We start from the raw sequence: 12,954 nt of genomic DNA, 5'->3' as shown, positions 1-12,954 counted from the left end.
ATCGCTAGCCCCGGGACGTCGGGCTAGCGATTTTTCCAGTGCCCTGCTATTAGAAAACAGTTGGCGATAGTGAGGAATGGAAACCCCCACACACACACTTTTAGCAGGAAAAATCTCACAGACTGTGGGTGAGGGAGCACAAACTTCCTCTGTGTCTGGTCAGAATGAGGGAATAGCTAAGAGAAGAAAATAAACTGCATAGAGAGACAGCAAACAGGGCAAAGCACAAAAAACAAAAAGAAGGCAAAGTTAATGACATGCATTACTGATTTTCAAATGCAAAGGAAGTGAAATAGAGGACAGGATCAGAGAGGTGTTGAGTGCAACATCAGAGGTCCCTCAGTACCCTTGGTCTTATACCAATGCTGTCATAGCTACAAGAGACAAATGAAATAGTTAAAACAAAATCTAATCATGAGTATCTACATTTATTCGAGAAATTTGGTAAAATATAACGGCTGATGAACTTCGAGGAATTATTTTAAAATAGAAATACATGAAATAACTTGCTAGTTACCAGAATCAGATGTTTTTAGCTGATCAGCCATGACCAGTTACAGCCCATTCAGCTGAGTGTATATTCAATTGACTATTGATCCGCCGTAGCTATAGCATGCACCTGGCCAGAAACATTACTACTGCATTGCCTCCATTCAGACCACATCAACTTAACTGTTCCACTCAGCAGCAAAATGCTGTGTAAGCTCGTGATTAAATATAAACAAGATATTACAAATGTAACATGCAAAGGGCTGTAATTGTATCTGGCTGCTGTAAAATGCTAATGCAGTAGCCGATAATTGCTTAGAGTAGCCTCTGCTGTTTCCTCATTTTCAACTCTCTGCCAATCTATGTATAAACTCAGTCAATCCTCACTCTTCATTGTGTTGTAATAGTTTAATTTAAAGTAACTGGTGTTCAACATTTATTAGCTCCAACTTGTACATGATATTCTGAGCTCACACAGCGCTGTTTGAGATACACAAAAAAGCTGCACACGGTGGGTACTAACACCAACATCAAAAACCATGTTGGAGATGTAATTATAGAGCAAGCCGTAACATGTAAAATTTGTTAGATAAAGTGAAATTCATTTTTAATTAAATCTTATTTGAACAAATGGCTCGGTAAAGTAACTTGGAGCACTTTTTTTCAGAGAATTGTTTTGACTGAAAAAAACATAGAAGGAGAAAATTGTAAAATTGTAAACTGTAAAAATGTATTGAATCACCAAAGTTTTTATCAAGAATAAGTCTGTACATCTAAATATTATATATGTTTACTAAAAAGATATAAACCTTTCACAGCAAAATGCTTTTTATCCAGCTACGTTTATTTATCCTTTTCAAGTACAGGTTACTTTGCAAGCCCAGAGTTTCTATATAAAGGGAAAACAACATACAACATACCCAACAAAACCAGTCAGGTTTGTTAATGCAGCAATGAATGGTGATTCTGTATCACAAGTACTTATATACTTAGTGTGTCAGGGAGGGATTGACTACTTTACTTCATTTTATGATAATATTTTCAAAATAATTTTGAATATTTTGTCCATTCACCCATATCCCTTCTATCCTGGTAAAACACTTTAATCCAATTTGGCATCTGTTCTGCTGTCCCCAACTATTACAGCATACAACAGTAATGTTAAAAGTGTCCCTGCTTTTATTTGCAGGGAAACAAATGTATCAATTACAATGTATTATCTACTATCAAGATGAATTAAATGAAATAAATTGCTGTAGGCTGAATTAAGAAACAAAAAAAACGTGTGGCTTTGTAAGGGGAAATGTTTCCCTGCAACCATTCAGTAGGCCAGTGTATTCACAGTGGAAAAGGGCAGTGATTTGGGGCAGTCTCTTGATAATGACCAGGGCAGACGTCCCAGAGCTCATTGACTTAATCCGGTCCTGATAACGGGTAATAGTCTGGATATATAGTAATTACAGAAAGCCAGAGGGATCACAGTACGGCATGCCTTCTCTATCCTTGAACTCAGGCAGTGTGAGCCTTCAGAAGACTAATAGGAACCCCAAATTGCCTACAAAGAAGGTATAGGAGACTATGCTGTTTTGATGAAGCCCTTTAATATGATACAATAATTATATTACACTGCTATTTCAAGGTCATAGAAGTATAAGAAATAATATTTGCTGGGTAGCCTTTCACAGTCTAGATAGGTAGGTATGCTTGCACACTACAGAGATTACTCTGTGTGGAAATAACATGACCTATGTAATAAATACATACATATAAAACTAATAAAATTAATTGTCACTGTAAAAATGTAACATTGAATTTTATTAATTGGTTAGTTTGTGCATCATTTTGTCATTTTCAACACCTGAAATTTATGTTTGACTTTACCACAGGTAAATAAAATTGCAGTGCTTCTATAATAAATATGTTTACGTCAGCACTAAATTAAACGGCGGTGTTTAATGTAATGACCAAGTGATCAAAAAGCAAGAAATGCAAGTAACAAAGAAAAAACAACCAAAATATCAGATTTGTTAGCAAACTAGCTAAATAAAGATTTTTACTTCAGCATAATTCAGATTTTAGACCTTGTAAATACCATTTAAATTGAGTTTAGAACTAAACCTGGACTGTGAAAATAAATAGGAAGTGTAGGTGCTCATTCATGATCACGAATCAGTGCCTCTTTACTTCATACTGCATTATTTTATATTATACTTCTCAGTCTGTGTATTCATATCACCATTACTGTAATCTCCTGACAGTGAAAAAAAAATCGATTTCTCTTTCTTTTTTCTACATGGTGGGCATAATTGCATTTTAAGACATGCTCATTTCACTAAATGTTGGGAGACCAGACTCAGAAAAAATCATTACCAGTCAAACATAAAACCTCGCAGTCATAAAACTAAAGTAAAGAAACATAAAGTTAGCTGGATGAGTCACTGCTTGCCAAGTCATTTTTTTACAAAAGTAAAAAAAATGCTAACATTATACCTTAGTTTTACTTCAACTTGAATTCATGTGAAAACAACATGCACTATGTGAAAATCTGAGTAAGCTGGTGGACACTTTTTGTGCAATATAGGGGCTGGTGTAAGAGTTGGTAGTTTTTCACATGCCAGGTGGCTGTGCTTAAATTTTATGTCACTATGCTTTCCCGATGCAACTCTGCTGCTGCAGCAGAGCTTATTGGCAGTTTTTTATGACTCCCCAAACTTACATCCATTGGCAACAAGCCTGGACAAATGTGGCAGGGGTATCATTCTGCCACAGCCAAGAAGAATTCCACTGCACTGGGAAGGAATAGTGATTCTATGATGGCTTTTCAATTTTTCTAAACTGCCTGAGTATAAAACTTGTCTTAGAATACTCTAGTCATGAAACAACCTGAAGAGCAGTTACCTTACACTTTAAAAATCAACATAAATCATGGACTTACGTTAAACACAGTATGAACATATGTGTAGGAAATGTATCAGAGAACAGCATTACTTTATTTTTACTTTTTTGTTTCAAAGGCGTCTCCTTCAAGCAGCCAAGAAGGCCAATCAGACAGGCCATTTCATCTGGGTAGGTTCAGACAGCTGGGGATCCAAAATTTCACCAATACTGCACCAAGAAGAAATGGCAGAGGGTGCTGTCACCATTCTACCCAAACGACAGTCCATCAAAGGTATTTGCACTGCCAAACTCTTAGTTTGAAGTAAATTCTGTATTAATACTTGCACTTTACTGCATATTGTTGGTGTATGTTTGCCTCCTTTAGTAATCTCTATTCTACCTTGAAGATACCAGATTTGACAAAAACAATTTTTAAAATCAGGGCTTTACAGTGTTGATAATTGCCTTTGTCACCACAGTAAAAGGTTAACTCTTAATGTTTACTTTTGAAAAATGTTGGATTACCATTAACTGAATTTGCGCTGTTGCTGTTGGATTTGATTTTAGGTTTTGATCGCTACTTCATCAGCCGAACGCTAGAGAATAACAGAAGAAATATCTGGTTTGCAGAGTTTTGGGAGAATAACTTCCAATGCAAGCTCAGTCGTCATGCTATGAAGAAAGGATCTGGTATCAAAAAATGTACAAGTGAGTCGACATTTATTGGCAGAGAGGGCACTCTGTCAATGTACAGCACTTGATCAATGAAAGTTTATTGACTGGTTCTGCTGTGAATACATTGTGCGTGTGTGTGTGTGTGTGTGCGTAAGTAGCATGCACTGCTAAATTTATTTGTCATCAGGGAGAATGCAATCAGACTCTTCTAATTTAGGCTAACCGTAATGGGTGTGGATAAGTGAATGGGAGTCTCTAATTTTCCAACAGAAATTAATGTGGCTGGCTAATTCAATCTGCAGTGTGCGACAATGGCAATCACAAAGCTACACCACCAGATGTGCTGAAAATATAATCAATACTAAATCCAGTTGTCCCATTAGAAACAAGCTTTCAGGTCATTAAAATCAGTAGGTTATCCAGGCCTGTTTGCCACAGAAAAGAAGTAGTTTAAATCTGGCACCTTTGATGCTTGTAGGCAATCAGTTTCTGAAATAGCTGCCTATATATTAAAGGATCTTACATAATCAAACACAAAAAACCATTACTAAAAAGGCTGACTGTTCTATACAACTGAGATATGTTCAATGCCCTATTGAGCCTTGATGACTAAAGACACTCTGTGAGTGATAATTGCAGCTGGGGATAGAAAATGAGGGCTGTGTCTTGTCATTTCCTTTTAAAACAGGCAATATTACATTAACTCCCCTTTACACAGTGATTGGCCAGCTGTGTGATGGCGTAAAATTATCATGGTTTCAGTGTCTCTTACAAGATCATTTTCTTTCTCTCATTACAGAAAAAAATTGCCATGGTTCTTATTTACAGCAACAGTCTAAATGACCTCCAAGAAATTGTAAAACCAAAAATTGTTATTGTCATTTAACCTACAAATCCCCTTAAGATGTACCTGCTTGGAACAACACTGTCCCCTTTGATAGATCAATACATCATACAAAATAATTGTTTGTAAGCATAATACACTTCTAGTCCACTTATATATAAACTGCTGCTTACAGCACAGGATTTACAACATGTAAATCCAACCTATTAATCAGCTTCAACTGATATTTTCATATGACAACATTAGAACAATGACAAAATGTGAAACCTGATAAACCCACAGAGAAAAACCTCCACTTGTTTTTTTTTTAATCAAGCTTGTGTTTTGTTTATTTTCACTATTCTTTAAACAGTAGTTTTCATTGAAAAGCTCTAATTATCAATTAATTCTATATTGTGATAAAATATGTCCTAGGCATGGTCACTACCTAATTAAATGTGACTCTAGTTTCCTTAGAAACAAGTTATGAAGAATCACAATTTATTCAGTAGAATTGGTTATAGGTTATAGAATAGTATAGAACATAGGATATATAGGACTTTGACTACAACAAGGTAAAAAATCAGCAAAAAAGCTGCCTTAACTTCTAGCGACTAACCAGTGCAGTGCAACCAAAAACTTGTATGAGTCAGGGAAAATGAGAAGGTAATTTGATATAAAACTGGATGCTAAAAAAAGAAGGAGGAAAATTTATTCTAGCACAATCAGATTCTCAATGGAATCAATGACTCAAGATCTGACATAGAAACAGTCTCATGCTAATGTCAGTTTAATGGTTGTATTCATGTCAGGTGCCATTACCAGGAAAAAGCAGAAGCTGGGTAATCTCAATACTCTAATGTGCATGAGAAAAATCAAATTCAGAGCCACCAAATTTCAGGACATTAATGATGGTTCTTTATAAATGACAAACTGAAAAGTGTCTGTTATGGCACCAAGATTCATAATTAGAGTCATGTATTACGTAGACATGTCTTATCCTATTTTCATTCAGATTAATGTCTAAAACATTGGTCACCTCATTTAGAAGTATGGTAAACATGTCATATACGGTAAATTGTTCTGGACGAGATGCCTGCGTGGTCACAATTATGCATTCTGTGACTGCTTTCTGCAGAAAAAAGTGACTGTCAGCGTTTTGCAAGCTAAACACAATTCTTTCATTTGGAAAGATAAAGACAGTTTATACGTTTTTGTAAAGTATGTAACTTTATTACAGCTGCATTTTTGTATTTCGTTATTTCATTATTGTATTTCATTATTGTATTTCATTAGCAGTATAATGCATAACTACCTATTTCTAAAGTGTGTGGTTACAGTAAAGTTCAACAATATAATTTCAGGATTTGCCCTCCCACCAGGCGATGACGGCTTTTGTCTTAATTCCAGGTGATGTAGAATGCAGCAACCTCAAAATGCCACCAAATAACAAAGGAACACACTAAATTAGTAAAACAGAACATGAGCATGACCATGCAAGTTAAACAGTACCATGGTGACTTATTTATAGTCTCTTAACAACACTGTGTTCTTGGTAAAACAGAGAGATGCTTCAAATAATCCACACTTTCATGAAATTTCTGTATTTATCTGTTGTCATGGTGGCTGCTCTTGAGCTAAATTGCTGCTGCCACTTTCTTACTCTGAGTAGCCTCCAAGGTACATCAAATTTTACGGGCAAGAGTTACAGTAATTTCCCTCAGATTCTTTTGTAAGTACTGTCACTACTACCCATTGTTACTTTTGCAAGAACAATCATTTCCTGTTCCCACTTCAAGAGTTTCTTTGTCACACTCGACTGTAACATATCAACATGTGTGATTTATCAAGAAACATCTTACAACAAACAAAAGGAAATAATTTAACCCTTAAAACCCTGTTGTTCCTGTGACTGCTTTTTTATAAATTGGAGCTATGTGATATCACTCAAAAAAAATCTGTGAAAAAATAACCAACCAACCATCAATATGTTTAGTTGAGCATGTAATTATCCAATTTGTATGATATCAAAGCATTTAATCACACAATGCAAGTTACTGACAAGTGATTTATGTACCATAACAGCAGGGTAGTAGTAGGTCATCTTCCACAACCGAAGCATTAAAGGATATTTGAGTTAGTGTGCAGGGAAAACAACGGAGAGTGTAGGTATGATTCACATTCTACTGCTGTTCTCATTCCCAGTGTTCTTGTATCTGTTGCGACAGAGGACAAGGTTTATTTTGCAGCTTCAGATCCACATTGTCACCTCCGAGCCACAGGTCATTTTACTGTTACATTCAACAACAAAGCCTTATAGAAAGCTACCTGTAAACAGCCGATAAACTGAGACTATACTGTCCTCCAGTTTCCCACTGTTTCTGCCATTATCAGTTCCATGTTTGGTGTCACTGATACTTGGAGGTCCCAGAAAAGAGCAATACCACCAAATATAAATTACAGCAGATAGAAAAACAACCCATGCTGACAGAATGCAGTTTAAAATAATGTTAGCAGACAATAGAAAATTTAACCAGCCACAATTCTTGAAAATCTTCAAAACAATGTCGCAGAAAGAGGAAAAGCAGCCCACACATTTTGCTGCATTTTAGGTTTTTTTTACAAAACTTGAATACTTTTTAGGTCACATTTATCCTCTTTCATAGGGTATTTTTATAATCACCAGTTTAAAAAAAAATCTTAAAAAAAGTTTTAGACAGTTTTTTTTTTTGGTTTGTTTTTTTTGGGGGGGGGGGGTTTGTTTGTTTTGCACACTCCCAGTTACAGAAACTAATTAGACCCCAAAGGAAATCTGAAAGGTTCACATGTGAAATGCTGAATGTGCAGAATTCAACTTTGCCTTCTGAGCTATTCACACTGCACTGTACTTAACAGTATTTCATGCTAGTGAACCGTAAAACATGATCCTGTTTTGCAGAGCAGAATGAACAAGAAATGGCTGTGAAAAAGCATAGACTTGTGAAAGGAGACAAGTCAGTCATAGCAGAGACACACTGCACAGTATGAAGGCATGATACAGTTATACTTACCAGTAATGAGCAGGGAAATATGAATCATAATTTCTTTAGGGTGAACAGACACTCTAGTCCTCAAATCTGCTACAAATACTGTTGCAAAGCCATGACACAGCACTGTTTCTTTACTTGTCTATTTGCTATGTCCCTGGGCAAGATACTGAACCCTAAGTTGAACCTGATGCATCCATCAGTGTGAAGAAGACTTGAAGAGTGAAAAGCTCAAATTGAGTAGAAAGGTGCTAAATCAGAACGCTGGAAGCTAAAGTCAGGGAAGCCAAGAGATTGGTCCAGGATGAAAAAGAGGTACAAGATGTCCAAAACTGAGACTCAAGAAACTGCCAAACCAAGGCTCACAGCTTTGGGCACAAGGCTGAAGAGATATGCCAGAGAAGCTGAGGTCAACAGGATACATGACCTGTCCTCCAAAAAGTACTCTCAACTACAAGGGAACACTAATACAAGGGCAGAGCTGAAACTGAGCAATATTGGTTGAACATCTGGAATAAAGCAGATGTTCAAGCAGACCACAGCAACCTCCCTCCAGGTCCAACCAGACAGACTAACCAGAGCACTGCCTGGATTTGCTACAAGAAAGCCTATGATTCAATGTCCCACACATGTATATTAGAGTGCTTCAATCCATTCAACAGGAACTCAAGAGAACTGTGAAATAAAACACAGTTGTTGTCTTGTACAACTCCAAGGCAGTCGCACAAGTTACCATCAAGAGTTGAATATACCAAGGTGATACACTGCCCCCATTGCTGTTCTGCATAGGTGTTAACCCCGTAAGCCAGGCCATCGCTAAGAGTGGATACTGATATAGAATTAGGAGTGGAGTCACCATCAGCCACATCCTGCACATGGATGACATCAAGCTGCATTCCAGAAGTGAGATATTGACTCAGCTTACAAGGATCTACAGCAAGTACATCAGGATGTCATTTGGACAAGATATGTGTGGCTGAATGGTTGCAAAGAAAGGGGAGATGATCTGGACTGAAGGGACGAAGCTACTAGAATGCAGAAGAGCAGATAGACAGGACATCTAAACATATTTGAGTATCCCACAGGCCAGTGGGAACTATGACAAGGATGTACAAAGGTCAGTCACAGCCAAATACTTCCCGAAAGTCTTTGGTACGAATAAGATCCAAGCCATCAATACATACACTCTACCAGTAATCAGATACCCCAGTGGAAGAATAAAATGGCTACAAGAGGAGATGGATGCCACTAATGTGAAGACATGAAAACTCCTCACAGTGCATGGATGTCTCTACCTGATATCTAGCAGCAGTTGTCAAGGAGCAGAAAACCGCAGTTGTGATAGATGTGGCAATCCTAATGCATTTCCAAGTCCTAGGAGCTAAAGGAACAACTGTAGCAGTTGCGCAAGACCTGAAAGAGAGTGTATGTGTATATATACACTGTATGTGTGTCTGTGTGTTTAAACAGTTAAGACATTTTATTCAGCATTTCCACTAATTAATGTTTTCTTTCTTAGTGGGCTTTTGGCAAAGATAACAGCTTCTGCAGGTGCACTGCTTCTTCTTGACGTCATTTCAGCACATGTTGAGGGTCACAGTTGGAGTGAGGCAAACTGGCTTGAGTCATTCTATTGCTTTGTATCCCTGCAGACATGAGTCATCAAGGCTAGCAGCCACAAATACATGTCTGCCTGCCTGCCTGCCTGCTCAATTGTCTGAATTCCATTGCTCGATGAAAACATCAAGAACACACAATACAACTAAACAGTGTGTGACAGCTCTTTGATTGTCTTGGGATCACAGGCAAATGTCAAGCTTTGGATTAAAGATCAAGTACAGGAACAATTTTTTTTTTTCTCTCTGTCGAGAAAATATTGACTAGCTCAGAAACAACCAAAGGGGATATCCTATTTTATAAATAATTTAATTTCTCCACATTTTTATACAAATTTGTTATATTGAATTATTGTTTAAAAGAATGATAGGGAGGGAGAACTACAATATCCATTAATTGCAGCTACGGCAGTGATTTGGTGATTACGACAATGCTTTTAATTAGAACAGAAAGTTGGCAGAAGTTTGTAATCCGTCATGGACATTGCCAGTTTTCGAGATATAGTCTATATGTTAAGCTAAGGAGGGTGCCAATACACTAGATTAGAAAAGAAATGTGATAGCTAATGTTATGATACTTTTTTGTTATATTCAAGATACTAAAAACTGGGTATCTGCAACATGAGAAAACAAAAATGACTGAAAAACAACTAATATTTAGGTTTACTATCTGTCTGAAAACCCTCAAACTGTCATGGTAGCCAAGGTTATTATTGTTAACGAAAACTAACGAAATAACGAAAACTAGAAGTGAAAAAACATTTTCGTTAATGGAAATAAAAATAAAAACAAAAAAAGGAAAACTAACTAAAACTGGAATGAGTGTTCACAAAACTAACTAAAATTAACTGAATTTATAGCAAAAATGTGTTTAGTTTTCATTGATGTGCGCGTGTCATACAATAGTCAAGGGTGAAAATGAAGTTTAGTTTCCAGATTTTTTTCTTGTTGTGTCTCATTATGCCAGCAGGTGGCAAGTACGTTAGTCGAGTCGTCTGTGTTGCTGCTCCGTCCACGCGCAGAATCATGTCAGGAAAAGTCGGAAGAAAGCGCCAGTCCAATTTGGGATAACTTTGAATATGACTGTGTTTTGGATAAAGCAAGTGTCTTGTAGTGGAAACAGACAAATTATGAGGGACATTTCTAAAGGGAAAAAAATCCCACAAACCTTAAAGTGCACTTGAAAAGCTCACACAAGAAGGCTAACCTAGCTTACCTTGAGAAGGTAAGGGAGCACACTCAACCCTCATCCCCAGAAAACAGAAGCTAACCCCAGGCAAGGCAGCGTGATGCATCCTGAGACAACAGGACTGGGATATCTACACAACTGTGTGAGTCAATTACCTTCAAAAAGTTTATCAATTCACTTGAACCAAAATTATGAACACCCGGTGCTGCAAGAGTTAATAGTCTCATTGGGGCCAAGATATACATTTTATAGTTGCCTGGTATCAATGGTTGTTCATCTGCCTTTATTTATTTATTTAAAGAACCCATAGGTGGGAATGTGAGTTGTCTGTCTCTGCATGTTAGCCCTGCGACAGACAGGCGACCTGTCCAGGGTGCAGGGTATGGTAGCTGGAATAGCAACATACCCAAGGATAAGCAGAAGAGAATGACTGATATGATGAAACTGTTAAAACTTGTTACACTTAATTATTGCAAACACAACTAAAACTATAACTGAAACTAATCTAAACTAAACTGAAACTAAGGATTTTCAAAAAAATAAAAACTAAACTAAACTAGCAAACAATTGGTAAAAACTAATTAAAACTGATATAAAATTGAAAATCTGAATTCAAAACTAAATAAAAATAAAAACTAATGAAAATTGCAAAACTATTAAAACCCTGATTGTAGCAATGTTTTAGTTTCATCCAGGTATGAGTTACATCTCAGTTTTTTGTGCTCCCCTGATGGAAATATGGTGCTGCTATGCTGTACCTCATCAAGGCTGCAGAGCAGAACAATAACTACTGTCGCCAGCTGCAGTCCAATATGGTGGCGTTGGAGTTGGAGCTAGATCATTTAAAATAGTGTGTGTGCCTTGTGTTGCACACATGTTCAAGTATGTTTGTGTGCCTATGCCTCACTGCCACTACAAATACTCTTAGTCTGTGAAACACTGCAGTTACACAACGTAATAGTACCGAATGATCTCAGCAGCCTATACAGTGACCATAAGTTCCAAGGGAATACATGCCTCAGTCACCCAACACCTACAGTGGGGCAAAAAAGTATTTAGTCAGCCACCGATTGTGCAAGTTCCCCCACTTAAAATGATGACAGAGGTCAGTAATTTGCACCAGAGGTACACGTCAACTGTGAGAGACAGAATGTGAAAAAAAAATCCATGAATTCACATGGCAGGATTTGTAAAGAATTTATTCGTAAATCAGGGTGGAAAATAAGTATTTGGTCAATAACAAAAATACAACTCAATACTTTGTAACATAACCTTTGTTGGCAATAACAGAGGTCAAACGTTTACTATAGGTCTTTACCAGGTTTGCACACACAGTAGCTGGTATTTTGGCCCATTCCTCCATGCAGATCTTCTCAAGAGCAGTGATGTTTTGGGGCTGTCGCCGAGCAACACGGACTTTCAACTCCCGCCACAGATTGTCTATGGGGTTGAGGTCTGGAGACTGGCTAGGCCACTCCAGGACTTTCAAATGCTTCTTACGGAGCCACTCCTTTGTTGCCCGGGCGGTGTGTTTTGGATCATTGTCATGTTGGAAAACCCAGCCTCGTTTCATCTTCAAAGTTCTCACTGATGGAAGGAGGTTTTGGCTCAAAATCTCACGATACTTGGCCCCATTCATTCTGTCCTTAACACGGATCAGTCGTCCTGTCCCCTTGGCAGAAAAACAGCCCCATAGCATGATGTTTCCACCCCCATGCTTCACAGTAGGTATGGTGTTCTTGGGATGCAACTCAGTATTCTTCTTCCTCCAAACACAACGAGTTGAGTTTATACCAAAAAGTTCTACTTTGGTTTCATCTGACCACATGACATTCTCCCAATCCTCTGCTGTATCATCCATGTGCTCTCTGGCAAACTTCAGACGGGCCTGGACATGCACTGGCTTCAGCAGCGGAACACGTCTGGCACTGCGGGATTTGATTCCCTGCCGTTGTAGTGTGTTACTGATGGTGACCTTTGTTACTTTGGTCCCAGCTCTCTGCAGGTCATTCACCAGGTCCCCCCGTGTGGTTCTGGGATCTTTGCTCACCGTTCTCATGATCATTTTGACCCCACGGGATGAGATCTTGCGTGGAGCCCCAGATCGAGGGAGATTATCAGTGGTCTTGTATGTCTTCCATTTTCTGATGATTGCTCCCACAGTTGATTTTTTCACACCAAGCTGCTTGCCTATTGTAGATTCACTCTTCCCAGTCTGGTGCAGGTCTACAATTCTTTTCCTGGTGTCCTTCGAAAGCT

The 12,954-nt window shown here is 37.9% G+C and overlaps 1 protein-coding gene across 2 annotated transcripts in view; it reads left to right on the top strand.

The window, feature by feature from the left end:
* Positions 1 to 12,954, top strand: part of LOC146494465 (metabotropic glutamate receptor 4-like) — a 214,981-nt gene that overhangs the window by 177,174 nt on the left and 24,853 nt on the right. For both annotated transcript variants that reach the window (XM_085146101.1, XM_085146100.1), the window contains 2 exons: positions 3,504 to 3,658; positions 3,934 to 4,074. In XM_085146101.1, coding sequence (XP_085002227.1) covers positions 3,504 to 3,658; positions 3,934 to 4,074 — 296 coding nt within the window. The remainder of the gene's footprint in view (positions 1 to 3,503; positions 3,659 to 3,933; positions 4,075 to 12,954) is intronic.

This window comes from Neolamprologus multifasciatus, chromosome 20 (genome assembly GCF_963576455.1).
Source record: "Neolamprologus multifasciatus chromosome 20, fNeoMul1.2, whole genome shotgun sequence".
In the NCBI taxonomy this organism is placed as follows: Eukaryota; Metazoa; Chordata; class Actinopteri; order Cichliformes; family Cichlidae; genus Neolamprologus; species Neolamprologus multifasciatus.
The sequence above is the reverse complement of the archived record's forward strand: the minus strand, read 5'-3'. Positions and strand labels throughout refer to the sequence as shown.